Here is a 21808-nt window from a genome sequence, read left to right on the forward strand (position 1 = left end):
AGTTCTGCTTGCTTGGGAAGGTCCTGGGCAGGGTTTTGTCTGGAAACTTCCCCTTACTCTGGCAGAATTTGGAACAAATGTTTGACTGAAATCATATACTATCAAATTAATAGAACAATGTAGGATAGAGAACCATAAGTCAGAAAACAAAAATGCAAGCATACAGCTCGCAGAGTCTGTTTTGTGGAAGCAGTACGATGCTGAAAAGGGACACATCATACTCGGTGGAATAACCATCCCACCTCACCCTTTCCCAGCCTGACCCATCTTGCGCATATTTAACTAAAAAAAAAAAAAAGAAGAAAGAAAAGAAAAGGAGGAGGAGGATAAAATCATTTGAGCAAATAATGCCCTGGCTCCTCTCTGCTGTGGTCAGTGTAAGCCCAGATACTCAGCGGATGACATCACCGTTGTGATGAGGTAACAGTGAGTAGCCTGGAGAGGTACTGGGCTTTGGTAACGGCCTTTAAATAGGCACAAAAAACTGTGTTGATGGGCTCCACCCTAAGTCGTTGCCTTGTAGGAGAGGAGCCCATCAGAACAAAAGCAATTAATACTGAACTGGATTAAACCCTGCTATACACGACAATCCCCTTTCCTGGAATGGGTTAGTGCGAGTGCAGAGCTGGTAACTGTGGTTAAGTGCTTTCCTTTACTAAAATAGTGGAGCTCATTGATTTACTCTGGGATGCTATTTTTGACCAAAGTACAACTTCAGGAGGGACTTTCATTGAATGGTGAGATAGATGGAGACTTGCACTTAGCCAACCAGATTAGCCCATCGGTCCTGGTGATCATTGGCATATCAGATATGGCACCCAGATCAACCCAACTGACTGGATCTCAAAATTATCTAACTAGGCCTCCAAGATAGTTCGCTCCTGTTACTAACAATGAGGGATGTGGAAGAGGACATTTGGGAATCAAGCAAAGTTTATCTTCTCAAATGGGGAGCAAGTGAGCAATGACATGGGGGAAAGTAGAGAGAAAATGCAGTTAATAAAAAAAAAATAGCCTTTGTGACTTGGTATCTGAGAAAAACAAGGTTGCTGGTTTCCATGGTTTACCTAGTCTAAATGATTAGTCATTCTCAAACAGCCAATTTAAGGACCCATGGACAGCTACTCACCTGGCAAGAGCTTTAAATATCTAGATTCCCAGATCCACCTACAGAGAAAGTCTAGTATACAACCAGAGAAACTGTACTTCCCAGGTTTAGTACAGAGATTTCTCAACCATTGTGCTGCAAGAATTTTTAAAACATGCAATACCTGACTAGACAGGGGTACTGACTTATTTTCCCTTAGATTGTTAATTATAAAAATAAAATGACAAGAGCCAACACAACAATAGCCATCTAGTGTGAATGAATCAAAATTATACCTATTTTCTGTCAGATCAGCAACAGATATATTTTTTGGTGGGCCAAGGAATTTTAGTAATTAGTTTATGTGTGCCATGAGATGGAAAAGGTTGAAGATCGGTGGTTTAGTAGATAGGTTGAGACTGGACTTTAACAACATTTGTATAAGAACAGGTAAGCAGAAGGAAGCCATTACAGGTTCCTCATGCACCAGAGGAAAATAATAAAACAGGTCTTCACAGAAACAACCTGGCAGTAGAGGCAAACCGCCTAGGATCTTGTTCAAATGCAGGCTCTCCTTCAGCAGGTCTGGCTGCATTTCTAACCAGCCCCCAGGTAAGACCAAAGCTGCAAGGCCTCCAACCGCATTTTGAAAAGCTGAACCCTAAAGGTTGGCTGAGGCTGGAGTTCTGGAACTCCCGAGGCTCTTGGGATAGCACAATAGGCTCCTGGGATCAACTCCACATCTTTTCCTGGAGGGAAATTCCAGCTGAAAACTAGATGAGATTGTGAGATAGCACAGAGCCCTCTCTGGAAATCAGGAGTCCCAACTCTGGGTTGTGGAAAAGTCAGCTAGCTAGAGAAAATTACTTGCCTCCTCAGCTTCTGTGGCCACATTAGGTAAAATGACAGGACTGGATTATATTGCCTCTAAAACACGTTCTCATTCCACGATCCTAAATTCTCCAACCCCAGCACATTGAATAAGGTCGAACCAACTTAGGTGGCCTTTGTTACTATATTTTAAAGAATCAACATGAATATCTTACATCTTTTCGGCATGTTTGCTATAAAGCATAGATGTCCTCCCTATATACATCAATTGTATACATTATGATTTAGACATGTAATTACACCCTAAAAGGGGGAAATACATTTGTATGTGGGGGGTTGATAAAAGAAAATGCTATTGTATACAGACTGAAAAACACTATACTTTATTTTTAAAATATTGTAGGGGCTGGTATAAACAAGTCATAGCTTACAGATGTGTGTAAAAGCTGCACGAACTGTGCACATTAACTATTTGGAGGGGGAAAACGTTGCTTTTAAAAATTGTTTGGACTGTATGTTCTTTTCCTTCTTAGCAGGGTGGGGAGACAAAGGAATTGAATTACAGGGGAGAATATAAAACGCCTCCTTTAAGGAAATAAATGTGTAATAGGAACTATCCAGCCAGTTCTCTCAGGCCTGGGGATCCCCTGGGGCTCGTGTAAATGTGTATAAGTATGTCCTCCGTGTCACTCCAGATGTTTCTGCAGGGAAAGAATCCTCTCCCCCACACATTGGCATTAACACTCTGCGTGTAACCTCCAAGCCAAGCAGCATCCTGAGGGGGTACCCCAGGTGAGATTGGGGATACACAGGCCCATTCTGCCCCCAACTCTCTACCCCTGGAAGGTTGCTAAGTGTCCTCCTAGGCCCAGGAGCAGTTTATCAGGCAGAGAAGTCAGGCCACCTTTAAGGGGTAATTAAGTCTCTCCACACTTACCTTTAGAGATTGTCCTTGGGTTCTAGCTGAGCAAGTCTTTCTCTGCTGTGTGTGGGGGGTCTGCTTATAGTTTTGACTCTACCCCTCAGGGCGACCTGCCCTGCACATAAGCTGTAAAAAGACAGATCCTGGCTTCTGCACTCCCCCCTCCCTCCACCCCCCAGTCTGTTTTACATGGTCACAGGGCCAGAAAGAACCCTGGGCTTCCTCTTTTCCTCCAGTATATTCTCTCTCATTTCTCATCCCATGTTCCAAGGGGAAAAATGAAGTTCTGCAGAAGACCCACTCACATGGCCTGTCTGACACCCCAGGACCCATCCCAGAAAGGAAATGCTGCCATGTGGTAACAGTGGCATGCTCCACAATCCACAACCAGATCTCCCCCCAGGCAGGCTCCTGACACCCCTTATCCCCCTACTTCACCCACCTTCTTGGTTCACACCTCCCCACTCTAAGCATCGAGTCACATATCAGCAACCACAACTAAGAGTAAGTAAGTAGTGGCAGTATGCTGAGCAGTTCCAAAACAGAATCCTACCACTATATATAGTGCTTAAAACAGTGGTTCTCAACCTTTCTAATGCCATGACCCTTTAATATAGTTCCTCACGCCGAAACCGGTTTGGCTCAGTGGATAGAGCGTCGGCCTGCGGACTCAAGGGTCCCAGGTTGGATTCCGGTCAAGGGCATGTACCTTGGTTGCGGGCACATCCCCAGTAGGGGGTGTGCAAGAGGCAGCTGATCGATGTTTCTAACTCTCTATCCCTCTCTCTTCCTCTCTATAAAATATCAATAAAATATATTTAAAAATATATATATATAGTTCCTCATGTTGTGGTGACCCCCAACCATAAAATTATTTTCGGCTCTCAACCTGCTGTAGAGCCTAAGACCATTGGAAAACACAGATATTTACATTACGATTCATAACAGTAGCAAAATTACAGTTATGAAGTAGCAACGAAAATAATTTTATGGTTGGGGGTCACCACAACATGAGGAACCATATTAAAGGGTCGCGGCATTAGAAAGGTTGAGAACCACTGTAGCAACAGCAACGAAAATAATTTTATGGTTGGGGGTCACCACAACATGAGGAACTGTATTAAAGGGTCGCGGCATTAGGAAGGTTGAGAACCACTGGCTTAAAACCATAAAATCAGCAAAGGGGGCAGTGAACACTATCCAGGACCAATGACAGTGATTATGTTGCCAACACATGTATAACATATATAAAGAACAAAGCACCAGGCCTAGACATCCTATGGAAGACACTAGTCATCTCCTAATATACATTCTCCTCTTCTTATCCTATATAATAAAAGGCTAATGTGCAAATCGACCGAATGGCAGAACAACCGGTCGCTATGACACACACTGACCACCAGGGAGCAGACGCTCAATGCAGGAGCTGCCCCCTGGTGGTCAGTGCGCTCCCACAGGAGGAGCGTTGCTCAGCCAGAAGCCGGGCTCATGGCTGGTGAGTTCAGGGGAGGTGGTGGGAGCCTCTCCCACCTCTACGGCAGCGCAAAGGGGAGTGGGCCTAAGCCGTCAACCGGACATCCCCCTAGGGCTCCTGGACTGCAAGAGGGTGCAGGCCAGGCTGAGGGACCACCCCCCCAAGTGCACAAATTTCATGCACCAGGCCTCTAGTTTAGTAATAGAAGCCTGAGTTTTAGCTGAGCACACGGACACCAGATTAAAGACTACAGTAACCAGCCTCCCTTGCAGCAGGGTATAGCTATGTGACTAGGTTTTGCTTTCTGTGGACTCTCCTTACAGAGAGGGGCTTGCCCTTCTTCATGTCTTCCTTCTTGCTGCTGACTGGAATGAAGTCATCTTGGACTCTCATTTTTTTAAGATGGTGGAACAACAAGGAGTCAAAGTATCTGATAATCAAGGAGTTAGCCACCATATTAACTCTGGCTGGCCTTTGTTTATGTCAGAGATAAATTAACGTCTCTATTGTTTAAACCCATGCTATTTGGTTTTTCTAATATCAGAGCTCAGTTGTGTTCTAACCTATACTATTGCCTTCCTCTTAAGACCTGAAATAGCAATGACATCCCCAAATGAATTGCATCATTATTTCATTGAGAGAATAAATGATAGCTTTGAAGCCTAAAAAAATCTATTCATAATAGATCTATTCCATGTATTCTCTAATTACAATGAAATAAAAAAATAGCATACAACAAAATGTACTGCACAGCACAGTATTCCTACTTTTCAATAAACAGTGAAAATATAGACATTTTCTCTTGATAAAAGGCAGATGAATTTTTCTCTAGAAATACTTGTTGCAACTTAATTTCTGTATTCTTGACCACTAAATACTAGACAATGGGTCAGATTTCTTCTTCTTGGTCTCTTCTCTAAGTCCTTGGAGGGGTTAGAGGAATAATTTTATGATGGTGAGGTCAGTTCATGTTAATGGGTAAGAACGAATCATAACTACGGATAGCATTGAAATGCATCCATGTCATTAAACCCTCAGAATATCCTTAATTTGAAGATTCAGAAACTGAGGATCCAACAAGTGGCATGATTTGCTCGAGGTAACAGAGTACTACATTAACTAGAGACCTTGAATCCAGGTTTCCAGATTCCTACTATATCATAATTGCCTTTTTACTTGTCTTTCTCCCCTCTAGACCTAGCTTCTTTCCCAGTCATTGTTGTATCCCCGGCACTTTATCAGAGGGCCTAACATATTAAACATCCTCAATAAATACCTGTTAAATGAGTTAACAAGTCTAAAAACCCCACTCTGCCAACGCTCCCTTGGTCTGCAAAGGTTCTACAATCCAATGCTCATAATATATTCCAGGTCACTCCCAGGCCATATGGCCTGTCAAGAGAATGTGGTCAAGGATGAGACAGAGGGGAGCAGGAGTGGTGAACACACCCATATGACACACTTGTGTTCTCCTCCACACTCTCCCGGGCCTGGGTGGGCCCACCACGTAGGGCATTTGGATGTGTGCCTCACGGCCTGGGAGACAACTTGCACTTTGTGTACTTTTCCAGGAAAAGAAAAAAGGCAACTGTGGCCTAGCACATTCTAGAAGTGCTGCTGCCTGGGGTCCTGACATCATACCATCCACCCTGCCTGATTCCTGGAGGCAGGCCCACTTGCCAGGCATAGCTGGAAAGGGTGTCGAGGGAGGGGAGATGGGAAGAGGGGTTAGGCCCTGTAACATGAAGTATGTGGCCAAGGCAGGCACAGGGACCAAGCATGATGACACAGTTCAATGGGGTAAGACTCATGGAGTTGTGTTTTAGGCTCAAGAGGCAAAGACAATAGAGCTCATCACTCCTTGTAAGACCTGGATTCTCTGAAGCCAACTGGATCTGAGTTTGGTCCTGCTCCAAGTTTTTCCAAGGAACAAAGAAGATGGGGCCATCCTAGGCGTCTGCCACTTCCTTTACCCATCCCTCCAACAAGGGTGCCAGAGAAAGAAGGTGTTTTTTTATGTGTGTGTGTGTGTGTGTGTGTGTGTGTGTGTTTTCCTTCTGTGGCTCCCTACAGAGTTAAGAGGTGAAAAACCGGCTTGAGTGAGCTATGATCACCGATCATAAAATCTACAGCTAAATTATCACCTGGCATGCTGGAAATCACATTATTGCAAAATGTTGTCATGATATTAAGGTCTTCCAGTTGGAAAGCCAAAAGTTAAGCCTGTGCTGGCATTCATTTTCCAATAAATGAGTTGGCTTCAACACGGACTTTCTCTCCTTCACTTGTAAAAATGACCAAAAATGTAACAGAGCGTTCAATAAATGTTTTAAAGATTGCTATTAAGTAGAAATACTTCAGCAATCTAACAACCTTACAAATCCTACCTTCCTTGCCCTTGCCCCCACCCCCACGTCAGGAGGAAAGCTCAGGGTCTCAAACAATAACACATTTGCCTCGTACCTGGTACATGGGAGACAACTGAAAAAAAAAATTTGGTAACAAGGAATTCTATGTGCCTTAGGAATTGGCACTTTACAGACTTTTTAGAGAGTTTGCTGAGTCGGATTAGATTCAAGAATAGTGTATTAATCCTCTGGGGGATAATCGCAGGCTAACAGCTACAGAGATAGACGTTTTTCCTTTGTTAAAACTTGTATCTGCATTCAAAATATTGGCCTTGGCATTTCCTAACTAAGTGTTGACTGCTTTGAATGTTATGTCAAACCATCTGCACTGGAAAGCAAACTCCTGTTAAGAAATATGATCACAGGTTGTAAAAAGATTATCATGTTCCTGACCATTATACATTTTATATTTTGAAAATCCCCACAAGAAAGGGTCCTATTAAAATAGCAACTCTTTGGCAGAGTGGGGCTGAGTACTTTTATACAATTTACGACTCTGGTCAATATGAAAATTCATTTCTGTGCGCCTTTTCAGTGGCTTCCCGGCACTGGCTCACTAAAGTGAAACCTTTTTCTCTGAGTCCGAAACTAGACTAGAAGTTTCTAGTTGACTGGATTTTTGAGAGACTCTCCACTGCCTGGGAGGCAAAGGTGCCTCTTACCATTCTCACTGCCCTCAACCCGAAAATCTCAGAGGTTCCGGAACCTTAAGGTCCAGGGGAGGCAGCTCTTCCCAAGGCTGAGGACATACTACGTTCAGGTCAAAGCTCTGGAGAGAAAGTGCAAAGTGAAAGCGTAAGGGAGATAGATTTGGCATAAGAAAACTAGGGAGTATGCATTTCAACCGGATTTTTATATACCCTGGGAGGGGTAAAAATAAACTATTCTTTTATTCCCAAGTAACAGGGAAGGGTATTTGGCCGAATCTTTTTTTAAATATATATTTTATTGATTTTTTTTTACAGAGAGGAAGGGAGAAGGATAGAGGTAGAAACATCGATGAGAGAGAAACATCGATCAGCTGCCTCCTGCACACCCTCTACTGGGGATGTGCCCGCAACCAAGGTACATGCCCTTGACCGGAATCAAACCTGGGACCCTTCAGTTCGCAGGCCGACGCTCTATCCACTGAGCCAAACCGGTCAGGCTGCTGGCCGAACCTTAAAGTGACAAACATGCTGGTCGAGGACCACGACCTCAACACCTGGGGGAACCTAACCCCCGGAAGTTGGGCAGTTCTGGGCAGCAGGACGCAAGACGGGAGGGAGCCGTTGGGGGCTTTGCCCCACAGAGTGGGCGAGCAGAACGGGCTTGTCCGCTTCTGCTGTCCTGAGAGTGTCCCGTGCAGCTTGGCTTCAGGAAAATCCAACTGCACACGGACTTTGAGCCTCGGTCCAAACATGTCCTGGAGATTGTGACACTCCCTCACACACACACACACACCCACCCCCCTGCCCCAGCCACGCACTCTGACCTAGTGCAGGGAGGGCGGGGAGGGTGTGGGAAGCGTGTGTCAAGGCGAGTGGAGAAGTGTATGCGGCAGACACACCGAGTCCCTAAGCATGCGATGCCAATAGAAAGAGAATAGCATCAGCCCGGAGGAGAAGACAGCCAAGAGTCCCAGAAGGTCAGGAACTGTAAGATGCGGTGCGATGCTTCTGTTGGGTCCTCTGGGGCATTTCCTGAAATCAGATCAAATCTAGTATTGGATTAGAATAATAAACAACTGGCCATGAAAGGGGAAGGCACCCTCACACTTTCTCTCCCTGCTCTGCCCCTTCCATCCGGGACCCCGCTCCTTGAAGGGAGGATCCCGCCTGGTTCACCCGGGGATGCTCAGGACTGGGGAGATGCCTGAAGTCAGATGAATGAGAGAGAGTGATGCAGCGCGAATGAATGAATGAGCTGTCCTCGGCCACAAGCTTTTGAGTGCCTTCCCTGGTGGGAAAGGGAAGGAGTGAGGAAGAGAGCCACGGAACAGATCAATCGGACAGGCTCGCATCTGTCCACATGTGTCCGTGTGACCCGGGTCAGTGGTCCTCAGCATCACCTGGGGGGCCCCGCTCCCAGAGGTTCCGACTCGGTAGGTGGAGCTAAAGAATCTGCATTTCTAAGAAGTCCCAGGGGAGAGATCAACCAAAGGACTTGTGTGCATGCATATAAGCCTAACCAGTGGTCACGGACAACAGGGGGGTGGGGGCATACGTGGGGAGGGGTTTGGGATGGGAATGGGGGGGAGGAGATGAGGACAAATATGTGATACCTTAATCAATAAAGAAATTAAAAAAATAAGTTCCAGACGTCGCTGCAGCTACTGAACCCCATGTGAAGAAGCGCGGTTCTGGACCGATCCCAGCGTCCCCGAGAAACGACCTCTGCGCCTTGAGAATTGGAACCTCCACGGCAATTCAAGGCCCGGCTTTTTAAAAAAACAACAAAAACAACAGCAGCAGCAAACCTGGCCGCTGAGGACAGAGAACCGAGCTGCTCAGCTCCAGCTCGGTCAGAGTGCGAGAGCTCCTTAGAAATCCAAGGTTTTCGTTTGAATTTTCCCGACGTGTAAGCGTCGGCAAACACAGGTTAGCAGGCTCTGCCCTCGTCTTTCCCGAGGGAGACCCTTCCACGCGGACCAGGGGAGGCTGCCCCGAGCGGCCCCGTCCGTCCGCAGAGGCGCCGGGTCTGGCCCCGGGCTGCCGATTTCTCCTGGGAACCCGGCCTTCCCTGTCCGGGCGCCAACCGGCTCCGTTAGCAAAGCACCTGGAATGGGATTCGAAGCTGCCCTTCCAGGCGGGAGCCTGGGCGCTGACCTGGCTCTCTCCCTGGAGAGGCAAACTGGAGACCCGCTTTCCTAGGGACCCTGCAGGCGAGGGGGCGCCCTGTCCCGTGCATCCTGGTTGCCCGCGCCCCCACCGCCCCGCAGGCTGCAAGTGGCAGAGCCAGCCTGCCGCCCCGGCCCCCGCCCCTGGCACCTCGCGACCGGCTGACGGGGCGCCGGCGGCCTCCAGTCGGCTCTGGGCCTTGCTCCTGGGGGGGCCGACCCCCTCACCCAGAAAAGCCAGACCCATACAGGCCCCGGGTTTGCCCACCCCGCTCCGAGCTCTGGCTGACTCTCGGACCCGGTCTCCGGCCTCCCCGGGCAGCTCCCGCTTCCGGGTGACTCGGCGCCCCGCAAGCTGGGAGCTGAAAGGGCACCCGCCTCGGTCTCCAGCGGAATGTGGAGCTGAGCGAGGGGCGCAGGCACAGCGAGCGCCCTTGGACCCAGCACCCCTCATCACCCTCTCCCGGCCCCGGGGCAGAGACCCCCGGCGAGGCCGGCCTCGGGCAGGCTGTCCGTCGGGTTTGGCCCGACTCAGGAGGAGGCTGGGCCCGGGGCTTGGACGGCTGGAGGCGGCGGGTGGTCCCCGCGACGGCGCGCTTCCCGACGCACACACACAGCTTCAAATGCTGGGGTGGGAGGAGGGGTACGGCGTGGAGAGGGGGGCAATCCTTTCCGAACTTGGTCCCCTGGGGAACCCGTGTTGCCTCTCCGGCAGGGACGTGTCCGAGGCCGTGGAAAAACCCGCCGGGAGAGGAGTCCCAGGGGCCACCCCGTGGAGCGCTCAGCAAGGCCCAGCGGCCCTGACAGCAGGCCCGGGCCCTCTCCCCACGCCCGTGCCGCGCACACCTCTCTTCCTCCGGACCCTCAGGGCCCGGGTGGAGGCGGAAGGATTCCAGCGGCCGGAGGGGTCGCTGGCTGCCCCGCACTCGCCCCCCGGGAGCCAGCCAGCCGCCCGAGTGACCGCCCGCGGCCCGCGCCGCGCAGTGCGCGGACCTCGCCTCCAGGGGGCGCTGCGGGTCTTCTCGCGGCGGCTGAGCTCCCGCGGCGGCTGCGCTTTCCCCTCCCATCCGCGTTGCAAAGCGCCGACTCGAACTTAACTTTTTTTAAAAGATAAAAGTTCTTCGTTTTTTGGACCCCCTACGTCCGCACCCACAGTTCTGAACCCAAAGCCCGCTGTCCTTCGCGGGCCTCCTCACTACGCCGAGGCTGAAGTGCACGCTGGGCCCCCCCAACTCCTCCGGGCCCGGGCGCAAGGCAGCCAACAGTGCGGGAAGTTCAAATGCAGAAGGTCCCCGCCCTGCAGAGGCTGGGGGAGGCCGGGGACAAGGGTGGCGAGTCCTCGGAGGTCACGGCAGCTGGGATCCCTTTGGAAAGAATGGGGTTCCCATCATGTGTGTCCTAAAGATTTTAGGACGTCCGCAGCTCGCGGTCGGAGTGGGAAGGCTTGGAGTCTGCCCGACACCTGCTCGCTGCTGCGCTGGCAGAGCCTCCTGGGTGGGCCGGGGGGGAAGGGGCCTGCGCTCCGGCCCCCTCCTCCTCCACCTCCTCCGCGCTTCCTCCCGCTGGCCTTCCTCCCGTCCTCCAGGGGCGTACACTTTCGGCGATCGGGCTTGGAGAGCAACCACTAGCGCGCCCCTCGTCAGTCCGTTTGCCATTTCCCTGGAAGCGTCCTTGGTGTCCAAAGCCTAGAGCCGCAAGGGCAACCGGAGAGGGAGTCGGCGCGCATGTCAGAGTGAACCGGCCGCGCAGCCCCGCGGGGCGCAGGGGGAATGAATGGGACGGCCGCGCGGAGCCGCAGCCCCCGAGCGCAGCTGGGCCGCTGGAGGCTCCGGGACTTCCCGCTCCTCGCGCCCGGACCCCACAGCTCGCTGGGCCCGGTGGCCAATCTTCCGCGCCAGGAGGTGTCGCCCGGAGAGTCCGGCAAGTGAGGCTGTTCCTGGGTGGGCCCCCACCATGTGTGCGCCCTAGAGGCCGGTGTGGACCGTCGGGCTCGCCGGGCTGAGCGTGGAGAAACTCCGGGGCAGGCTGCGGGTGGGCGCGGAGGGGACTCGCGGGAGCCTTGCGCGCTGGGCTGCCCCGGGCTCAGCCTCGGGCTCGCCCTCGACGTGGGTCGCGCACCTGCGGACGGAGTGGGCCGGGCCTGGGAGGCTGGCGGGAACACGCCGCTGCCCGCAAAGCCCGGAACTCGCCGACTCCTCCCTACCTTCCCAGCGACGGCAGCGCTCGGGGCGAGCGGGGCCCAGGCTCCATTGGGGAACGTCGGAGGCGCGGGTGGGCGAGGGAAACGCATTTATGGCAAAGCCTCAGCTCAGGAGGTTTGCAGAAAGAGGGCGCAGCTCATGGGTGGTTGTAAATTCTGGCTACTTTGCGGGGAAAAGCAGGCGGTTTCGCACCACACACACACACACACACACACACACACACACACACGTAGGAAGGTGTGAAGTCCGCCGCTGGGGACTTGCCACCACTTTAGTGAAAAGGAAATGCAACGCGTAGGAACACTCTTCAGGTCACCACCCCTGGCGTGCGTGTCCTGGGGGTCTGAAAGAAGAGAAAGTTCCCTCCAACTCCTCCAAATTGAGAAAAGCTGCGGAAAGAATGAGGCGGTTAGAGAGAGGGGACCACAGGCATCCCGGTAGCTGGAGCTCGGGACGGAGTACTAAAATGAAAGCACCCCTATAGAAGCCACCAGGGAAGACGTGTTTTGTTTTTTTTGTTTTTAAATCCTGAGCTCTTAGACGTTCCACTACTTCCATGCTGCTTGTCAATTCTCCTTCGAAGCAGTTCAATACTGAAGGATATTAAACACTCAGGTCTGCCTTCCGAGCTCACTTTTGAACCTTTGCGAATTTGACATTGGAAAGGGGAGGGGGGAGATCTGCTCTCCCTGAATTAGGTTTTACCCCAAAGGAACGAAAAATTCTATCCACCTCGGCATAAAAAAAAATAGAATTTTATCTTAATAAACTAACATCTCGGAGCTTCTGCCTGCCCCCTCCCCCTTCTCCCCAATCACCAGTTCACCTTTTGACAGTGTTTCATCTTATATTTGTCCACTTCCTTGCACGATTGAGATTATTTCAATTGCTCTCTGAGGTGGCACATCCAAAACCACTTTTTTGGCGGAACCATTGAATTGTACAGCCTGTTGGTTGTAAGATCTGTGCCCCCCCAAAACGAGGACTTGCCAGGGGGGCTAAGGCACACCCCCCTCCCCGGCAAAGGGCTGGGAAGAAGGGCCCTTTGCTCAGGGGTGCTCAGCCAGATCTCATCTGGAAAGAGGCAGTTTCAAACGAGTGTGTTCCTGTCACTCACTCGGTCGCCCCACTTCCCGGGAGTTGAAGTGCGTTCTGCAGTTCCTCTCTCCGGGGACCACACCTTTAGAAGAACCTGAAAAATGTATCACTACACTTCAAATTCGATTCAGTTTCCTGGCGACTAAACAATGAGCTCTACTCCATTTTTTTATTTTATTTTATTGGCTGGGAATGAAGACGTACACGTTTTGAGACGCTAAAATAGTATTTTCCTAAATTTTGTCAATGATTGCTCCTCACCCAATTCCAGACAGATTCTTTATTTACCCAATGCGTTGCAGAAACCCACCTCTTTAAGTCGCTTACCTGCATAGGAAACGTACACTGGCTGATGAAAGGTCAAACATTGGAAGACAAGTCTCCTGGGATATTCCACACTATGCCTTTCCAGTCATTAAGAAATTAGCCATTCTCACCTCAACAGCAGAACTGTTTAGACAACAGATGAAAGCATATTCTTGACCCAAGAATACGTACAACACTGTGTTTTAAATTGGGGCAAGGGTGCTAGATGCTGAAGAATGCAATCTAGAACTGGTTGGTTTTACCCTACGAAGAAGATGGTTATGCTAACCGTGCTGAGATGTGGACGTGAACTCGGCGAGAGTTCCCAGTACAACGACAACATGTCCTTCAGTTCCTCTGTGGGGTCTTCCCGGGGCCGAAGACCAGTGGCTGGGTTCCTAACACTGTAAGGAAAAGTGGCACCGAGAAGGAGAGGGGGTGGGCGTTGTGTTTGTGTGTCGGTTTTGAACTGAGTCACCTTCGGCTCCCACTGGGAAACCTCGGGCGAACCTGCGCCTTTAAGACTCAGTTGCTATCCAAACACAAGTAAACAGAGTGGACCATTCGCGGGCGCCGGGCGCGGGGGCGGAGCCTGGGAGCGGTGGGCCCCGCGCGGCGGCGGGGCGCCCGCCCGGAGGGGAGGCGGGGCCGCTACTAAAGCTCCGGACTCCCGGCCGCGAACAGCCTAGGGAGGGACGCGGGCGGGGACGGAGCTCGGCGCGCTCGCTGCCGGAGGGTGATGGCCCTGCGAGGGGGCAGACTCCGACTCCATCCGGAGTCCGCCGGAGGCTCGCGGAGGCGCCGGGTTCCGGGCGAGCGCTGAGCGCCGGCTCCGAGCACCGCGGGTCTTTTTACGCATTCCACGTCCACGGACTCCGACGAAGGCGAGGATCCACTCTCGTGTTTTGTGTTTTTTTTTTTTTTTTTGGTGGCTCGTCATGCTCCAGAGAATGTCCGCGGCTGCCGGGACCCCGTGCGGAAAGAGAAGTTTGCCCGGCGTGGACCCAATGACCTTCCCAAGCTGCGCGCCTCGCTGCCCGGAGCGGGTCTGAGCGGCGCTGCCCCGGCGGACCTTTCCGCGGGAGGTGAGTGTCCGCTCTGGGAAGGGACTGCAGGCAGGCTCCCCGAGAAAGGAAGGGTGCGGGGCGTGCAGGGGGCGCTGATTCTCCTCCCGGCGGTCCACACGTTCAGAAATTGCGAGAAGAGATCATGTGGATAATCATATGGATGCAATCCTGGGCATTGTTTCTCACTTGTCTGATCCCGGGCATGTCATTCCCAGCTAACACCCAGGGACACACACTTTTAGGTGCTGTTTTTAGTTTTGCGTGGCAACATTGGACCGAAGCATTCATCAAGTCTTCTTACAAAAGCTGATCAGCATGCCCTGAGGGAAAACCCCGTCGCCCCTGGGTGCCACAGGGTCCCACATCCAGCCGACCCAGGGCAGCCGCGGCGCGGCGGCGCGGACGGGCCAGGACGCACAGCGCCTGTCTAGCTCCCCCGTTTCCAAAGGGAAGTCAGAGTTCAGTCCTAGGTAATTCTCCGACCTTGTGTTGTTGGCCTTTTGATTGTCCTCCTCCTCCCCTCCAATTCTGGAGGAGGGGGCGGAAGGCAAATCCCCCCCGGGTCTGAAACGCTGGGATTCTCAAGAAATAGCAGAAGAAGGAGTTGTAGAAAGGAGGAGGGAGAAAAGGGTGTTTGTGGAGGGAGCGCTGGGTCTGTCTGCCTACCTGTTCGCAGAGAACAAAAGAGGGCTGGCGTTTCCGGAGCGAAACGCCTCAGACAGCTAGTTTCTCTGCTACGCGAACTGCAATCCTGAGCAGAACGAGAAAATTACTCACGCAGGGGGAGCGAGGGAGCAGAGAGAAGCAGAACCCTGATGCGGAAGGCATCTTAATTTAATTAACTCCTTGGGAAGGCAGAGGCGCTGCACAGGGGCAGGAACTTCGCTGGCGTGTTTTTTTTTTTTTTTTTTTTCTCAGTTCACCTGATCCAGTCTGGCCATTTTTATTTTACTTTTTCAAAATGACCTCCTTAGATCCACTTGGGACTGTAGCTTCTCTGATTTATGTAAAAATTCCTTTGTGGCTTTTGGGCTGAAAGTCAGCGAGCCCATCGATCTATCAGTCCGTTCCCTCAGACACCCACGCACAGGTTTTAGCAGATGACCCCTGACTGTATGTTATTTTCAGATAATTCAGTGTGTAACTACACTGTTACCTGAAAGCGAGACTCCTCGTCCAGTTACCACGTACCCCTTTCTTCGCCAATGCTCTGAGGGCTTCGCGGAACTGAAATTAGTATGTACACATCGCACTTGTTGACAGCCAGTGGGCTAAATTTTTCAAAACTTCTGTACGTGCCTGGAAATTCCTGCGAAGAAGAGTGATGAAAGAGAACCAGCCCCAGCTCCGCTGAAGTCCTTCTGTATTTTCATTGGTTTAAATTTCTCTCCTTGCAAAATTAAAAGTAACCGATGGTCCCCAAGGGCCTGGTGGGGAGAAATGACAGCGAACGGGTAACTGTTAACTGCCCCAGACAGCATATGGGAGCTCCATGCTCAACTCCAGACAAAACGAAAGTACCGCAGATCTCTGTAGATCGACTTAAAATATTTTTTTTGACATATATTTCCAGCAACTCGGCGGGAGAGTGGAAATCTGAACTCCCTAATTACTGACGACAAAAATGTTAAGTGGATATTTCGCGTTGTTCTCTGTGGGTAGAAGGCGTTCAGAAGTCACCAGTGAGTCTGCTCCTCTGTGGAGAAACCATTTGTCCTGCAGATTACCATGAACACAGACCTGGAAATAGCACTTGTGTACCCCCGTGAAGCTGGATGACAATGCAATCTTTAATTTGTGTGTTCCGAACCAGTGGGGGGAGGGAAAAGGGAAGGAAGATGGCACTGAACTTCCTGCTGGCAGAATTCACATGTAACCTTTATGGCAGAGTTCACTTCGTGTATTTGGAATCGAAACCACAAGTTGTGGTAGTCCTTCAACTGGCAACACACACACACTCCCACACACACACACACACACACACACACTCAGAACATGGTGGGAGCTGTGCTTGCCTCCTGCATTTATTTCTAAGAAATCTGGGAATACACCCAAATAATAATTTTGGTTTCCTCTCTATCGGGGAGGCTGCTTTTTAACACTAGAGGAAAATGCTATTTTGAATCTCTTCCTGGCGCTCATGATGCCAGGAGGAGGAAATAAAGGTGCAGTTCGTTTTCACGGCAGAGGAAATAATCAGATAGGTTACCAGGGATGTGAGCAGAATCCTTTTTCTAATCCCCCCTAGGAGAGAGGGCTTGAGGGGTTGCCACTGAACAAAAATGAATCGTGATTTGCGGTGGGAAAGTTTATTCCGAGAGGAGGTGTACGGTTTCGGTTGAATGGTCTGACTGAGACCCTCTGACTGTTCCACACCTCTCATTAACTCCAGGCCTGAACTCCCAGACCGCATACCACCAGGCAGAAGCGGTTCATTAATAAATCCCTGTCTCTGAGCCTCTCCAAGCAGAGGAGGAGGGAGAGGAAGGTGTGGGCCTCGCGGAGGCAGCCAGAGCCTGCCTTGCCAGAGCGCTGGGTCAGGAGCGCAGCCCCCTACGCCTGCCCTCAGAGCCACCGGCAGCACCACGCGCTGGGGAAGGAATGGGTGGGTGGGGAGGGAAGGCTAAACAAACTCTCCCACCTCCCCGCTGGTTTCCACAGCCGGGCCTACAGGGTGGTGGCCCGGCCAGGCCCGCCCGCTCCTCTCCGGGGACAGCTTGGAGCCATTGAGTCCCCCGCACCTGGAGAGCCGCCCTCGGAGACAAGCTGCGGTTCCGAGGAGCTGGCAGAAGTCGGTGCTGTGAAGGGGTTGGCCGTGGGAGACTGTGGGCCCACCCTGAAGGCACGCGAGGTGCTTCTGGGGACCTGGACCGGAAAGCAGACCTCCGTGTTGCCATTGGGGGCGCAGGGAGAGAGCAGAGCGTGCGCGCCCTGCCTGGGCCCAGGCCGCAGACCTCGGCCCCGCGTCCAGGTGGCGGGAGCACCGAGCACACGTCTCCAGGAGGAGAAACAAGCTCCCTCCAGGCCGCCAGGACCTCGCTCTACCCGCCGCTGCGGCTCCCCAGCTGCTCCCTCCTCTCCCCTCCCCAGGGAGCCCTCTCTCCACCCTTCACTCCCGAGGTCTCCTCGGGGTAGGAGCCCCGATACCAGGTCGGGGAGCCGCTGGAGCCGCCCTGGAGCTGGGCGCTCCACCCGGGAGAAGGGTTTCGGGCCTCAGGGACGTTCTCCGCCCACCCCCAACCTCTCCCCGGGAGCCGAGCCATCTGGAAGGGATCTTGGTGGGGGGTGGGAGTGGAAGGCCCCTGGGAAGGAGGAGGCGATTCCTGGTGGAACCCGGCCCCGGGGGTGTCACTTTTCTTTCCTGCGGCCCGTCACCGCTGATGAATGGGACTGAGGCCGAGGAAGGAAAAAGAAAACCTCCGAGGTCAGCGCGGGGCAAATCGGGCCTCACCGAGTGCTCGGGGCCCCGTGAGCACGAAGCACCTCCGGCTGCGCTCCCGGCACCCGGGCCCCTGGGCCCGCGTAGGTGCGGGGCGCACCAGTAAGGAGCCGCCGCGCGCGCGCGGGGCTGAGCAGCGTGGGACCCGCAGCCCCGTCCTTCTCGGGTAGCTCCCAGGCGACTGGGGGCTCAGCCGGGGCCTGCGTGGGGTTGGCATCGAGGGGTGTCGGGGTTGACTGAGCTTCGCTAGACAGGGTGAGGTGGGCGGGCTGGACCGGGCGCTGCCTCTGCTGGAGCGCCCCTGCCCCCTTTCCTTCTCCCGGACCTGCGTCTCCGGCTCCATCCCTGCAGGGGCCCGGCCTCCCCGCGGGTACCCAGCTCACAGGGGACCTTTCCTGGCCCGCCGGACGCCCTGGCCAGGCGCGAGGGCGCGGGAGGAGGGTGGGGAGGAGGACTTAGAAGGAAGGTGTGGTAACTGGCGCCTGCGCCAAAGTTCAGACCGAGCTGGTTTGGATAACAATCACGACTCTGCCTCTCTCTCTCTCCCTGTCATTTTTAGGGTGTCTCTGCTGTCGTCTCTCTGGGTTTGCACGGGAGCCCCACACCCACCCGCCTCTGAGTCCTGGAAGAAAGGGGCGGCTCCCTGCGCCCCGCCGGAAGCCCGGAAAATGGGGAGCAAGGCCCTGCCGGCGCCCATCCCTCTCCACCCGTCGCTGCAGCTCACCAACTACTCCTTCCTGCAGGCCGTGAACACCTTCCCCGCCGCGGTGGACCACCTGCAGGGCCTGTACGGGCTCAGCGCCGTGCAGACCATGCACATGAACCACTGGACGCTGGGGTACCCCAACGTGCACGAGATCACCCGCTCCACCCTCACCGAGATGGCGGCGGCGCAGGGCCTCATGGACGCGCGCTTCCCCTTCCAGGCTCTGCCCTTCACCACCCACCTCTTCCACCCCAAGCAGGGAGCCATCGCCCACGTCCTCCCGGCCCTGCACAAGGACCGGCCCCGTTTTGACTTTGCCAACTTGGCCGTGGCAGCCACGCAGGAGGACCCCCCGAAGATGGGCGAGCTGGCCAAGCTGAGCCCGGGGCTGGGCAGCCCCATCTCGGGCCTCAGCAAATTGACTCCGGACAGAAAGCCCTCGCGAGGGAGGCTGCCCTCGAAAACGAAAAAGGAGTTTATCTGCAAGTTTTGCGGCAGACACTTTACCAAATCCTACAACCTGCTCATCCACGAGAGGACCCACACGGACGAGAGGCCGTACACGTGTGACATCTGCCACAAGGCCTTCCGGAGGCAAGACCACCTGCGGGATCACAGGTGAGACGGAGCAGGAGGCTGGCCGCGGGGGGTGCGGCGAATTCGTGCTAAATGCCAGAGCCTCGGAGACAATCCGCGTGTCCCGGAAAGCCCCTCCGAACTAGAATGTATCCCCAAAGGCCCCAGCAACCCGCCAATCGTTACCTTGTTTCCTCACCGGCCTTGGCTGCGTTCTAGTTTGGGGTGCATGCGGGAGGTCCTTTTTCCATGCTTTGGCAGCTAAGACCTGGTGGGTTGGTTTTGGTGCTGTGATTGGTTTCTCAATTTCCTCCAGGTCGTCCTTGCGGTGGGGGGGGGGGGGCAGGTAAAGCCTAGGGGGACCCCCAAATCCCACCATGGCAGCCTGGAGACAATTTCTGGGATATCTCTTCCAGCCACCCCCAACTGGGTTCCCTCCCTTCCCTCCCCACAGCCCCCACCCCAGCGTGCTCTCCAGAGCCTAACGCCAGGACCTTCCTTTTACATTTATTTGCGGATTCCTGAATTTAGACACAGTTACACCCCCTGCCCCCTTACCCCGCCCCTAGGACCTTAAACTCTGCATTAACCAACGGCAATGGAAGAAATACTATAAACGTAAATGTTTTCATCCGGTAAAAACTTCCCCGGAGTGGGGTGGGGTGTCTCTCTTGGGACGCCACTCGCTGTTGGTTACCCAGGGTGGGACTTTGGGACTTGAGTGCCGATCCTCCGAGGCTGGGAGGGGATTCGCTAGAGTCAGTCCCCCTCCTCTCCCCCTTGCCTTACATCTCGGTTTGGCCCGTTTAAATCCCTGGCGAAATCGTCCAGGCCCAGAAGGACTTACTCGGCAGGGTTTCGAGCTCCAGAATACGCCGGAGAGGGCGATCAAGTGTAGATAAACGGATGTCCCGTGCATGTTTGGAAGAGTCTGTTAGCTGAGGTTAACCATAAACAGAATTATACAGGGGGGGGAAACAATACAGCCTGGAAACATACATAAGGGGAATCCTGTTTCTTTTGCCCTTTCACCATGTCCAGTTCAGTCCTTGTCAGAAGAATCTCCTCCCTGTGGTGGGAAAGCCATTTCAATGAAACCTTATATTGATTTTCAGGTATATTCATTCCAAAGAAAAGCCCTTCAAGTGTCAGGAGTGTGGGAAAGGATTTTGTCAGTCTAGAACTCTAGCCGTTCACAAAACTTTACACATGCAGGTAAGTTTATTTTCTTGTTAAAAAAAAAAAAACAAACAAAACACAAAAACAGTGACTGGTTCCGTTTTATCATGTTTGCTCGACAAAAGGTATTCCGCGGCAGAGTCTTCCTCTTAAAAGACTCTATTTAGATTATTTTTCTAGGTGGGAAAAGCAAGAATCCGTTTTCTTTATATACATAAAATTAATCCTATTTAACGTAAAACAGTGTTATATTTTCTTAAAGAACAGGCCACTCTCTTTATTCTACATCCTAAGTTTAGAATTATTATTTATTTTTTCATCCGATCTGCCCTGCATGTAAGGCTTTCGTGTTTGGGAGGAAATAAAGGTAATTTTGATAATGGAGGCAGGGTGAAATCCCATCTGCTCGCTCTTTCCCAGGGGCCTCATAATTTGTAGTGTTCAGAACATTGAGGAATAGTTTAATTTTCCAGCAAAGAGGAGACTTATTCCCCGGGAGAATGTCGTTCCTTAAGAGAGGATTAGGGTTTTTTTCCTTCCCCCTTTTCCTGCCCGTGACATGGTGATGAAATGTAAAGAGCTGGAAATCACAAAGCCCACCGCGGTGGCCGGCGCTGTTATCGGTGTCATCGGCCCCGGTGTGTGCCTGCGCGTGTGTGTTAGTGTGTATTAGCGATGGGAGGATTAGGAGCAGAGATTTGTTCCTGCCAGTGCCGCCTTGTGTTGCCGCGCGCGTGTGTTATGTGATACCAATAAGACGACTATTGCGAAGGGTGCGGTGGTGGTGCGAAGGATTAATCCCTTTGCTTGCTTCACATCTGAACAGGAATCTCCACACAAATGCCCCACATGTGGAAGAACCTTTAATCAGAGAAGTAATCTGAAAACTCACCTTCTCACCCATACAGACATCAAGCCCTACAGCTGCGAGCAGTGCGGCAAAGTGTTCAGGCGAAACTGTGATCTGCGGCGGCACAGCCTGACTCACACCCCGCGGCAGGACTTCTAGAGAAGCCCAGGATCTGTCCCCCTGTGCCCCCACCCCCTGCTCCCCTCCCCAGACACCCCTCCACACCTCCCCCCCGGGGATCCCACCCCCAACCCTTCACTGACCCCAGCTCTGCCCTTGCTGCAGCCGCACCTGCAGCTCCAGGGAGTTAACTCAGCTTCTGGAGGACTGAGAACTGTAGACAGCCACACACGTACATCCCTTCACACAGAGCATACGCGAGTTCCTTGTAGATAATGCACAGCTCATTTTAGAGCTCTGTACATAATGTCGTGGGTCTTGGTGTTGTTGTTTTGTCTGTCTTTGTATCTTGTTTGGATGCACCTGGATATGGAAAATGGAAGCCAAATTTATCTTTAAAGACTGTATTTTCAAAATAAAACTTTTTCTTGTTTGTTTCAACTCTTCCTGCAAAGAGTCTTGCTCTTTAGCCTCTGTGTTTCCTCTGTGCTCTGCAAGAGTGGGCTGCCTCTAACATCGCCAGTGCTGAAGGGTATACGTCCCCCCCCCCCCCCAAGGCTTTAAAAACAAGGCCTGCACTTCTCTTACTGGAAATGTCAGCTCTTCCCTTTTCGTACTGGGGCGTTTTGGAGTTGGACAACGGTGCTGTCCTTTTGTTTTTCAAAGGTATTAAAATGGACACCCTTGAGGTTTTAGTCCCCTTTGTTTATTCAAATCCCTTGGGTA

General features: G+C 52.6%; 1 protein-coding gene across 3 annotated transcripts; it reads left to right on the forward strand.

The window, feature by feature from the left end:
• The first annotated feature begins 14158 nt into the window (after positions 1-14158).
• Positions 14159-21523, forward strand: OSR2 (odd-skipped related transciption factor 2). 3 transcript variants are annotated; one of them, XM_008148508.3, is made up of 4 exons: positions 14159-14230; positions 18211-18975; positions 20049-20148; positions 20939-21523. In XM_008148508.3, the coding sequence occupies exons 2-4, from the start codon at positions 18320-18322 to the stop codon at positions 21119-21121; spliced, it is 939 nt and encodes a 312-aa protein (XP_008146730.1). In that variant the 5' UTR covers positions 14159-14230; positions 18211-18319; the 3' UTR covers positions 21122-21523. The 3 variants fall into 3 exon arrangements, with proteins under 3 accessions (XP_008146730.1, XP_054564584.1, XP_008146731.1); XM_054708609.1 differs by lacking the exon at positions 14159-14230 and adding an exon at positions 14616-14682; XM_008148509.3 differs by lacking the exon at positions 14159-14230 and having other exon boundaries at positions 18225-18975; positions 21021-21523.
• Positions 21524-21808: the final 285 nt, after the last annotated feature.

This window comes from Eptesicus fuscus, chromosome 19 (genome assembly GCF_027574615.1).
Source record: "Eptesicus fuscus isolate TK198812 chromosome 19, DD_ASM_mEF_20220401, whole genome shotgun sequence".
NCBI lineage: Eukaryota > Metazoa > Chordata > Mammalia > Chiroptera > Vespertilionidae > Eptesicus > Eptesicus fuscus.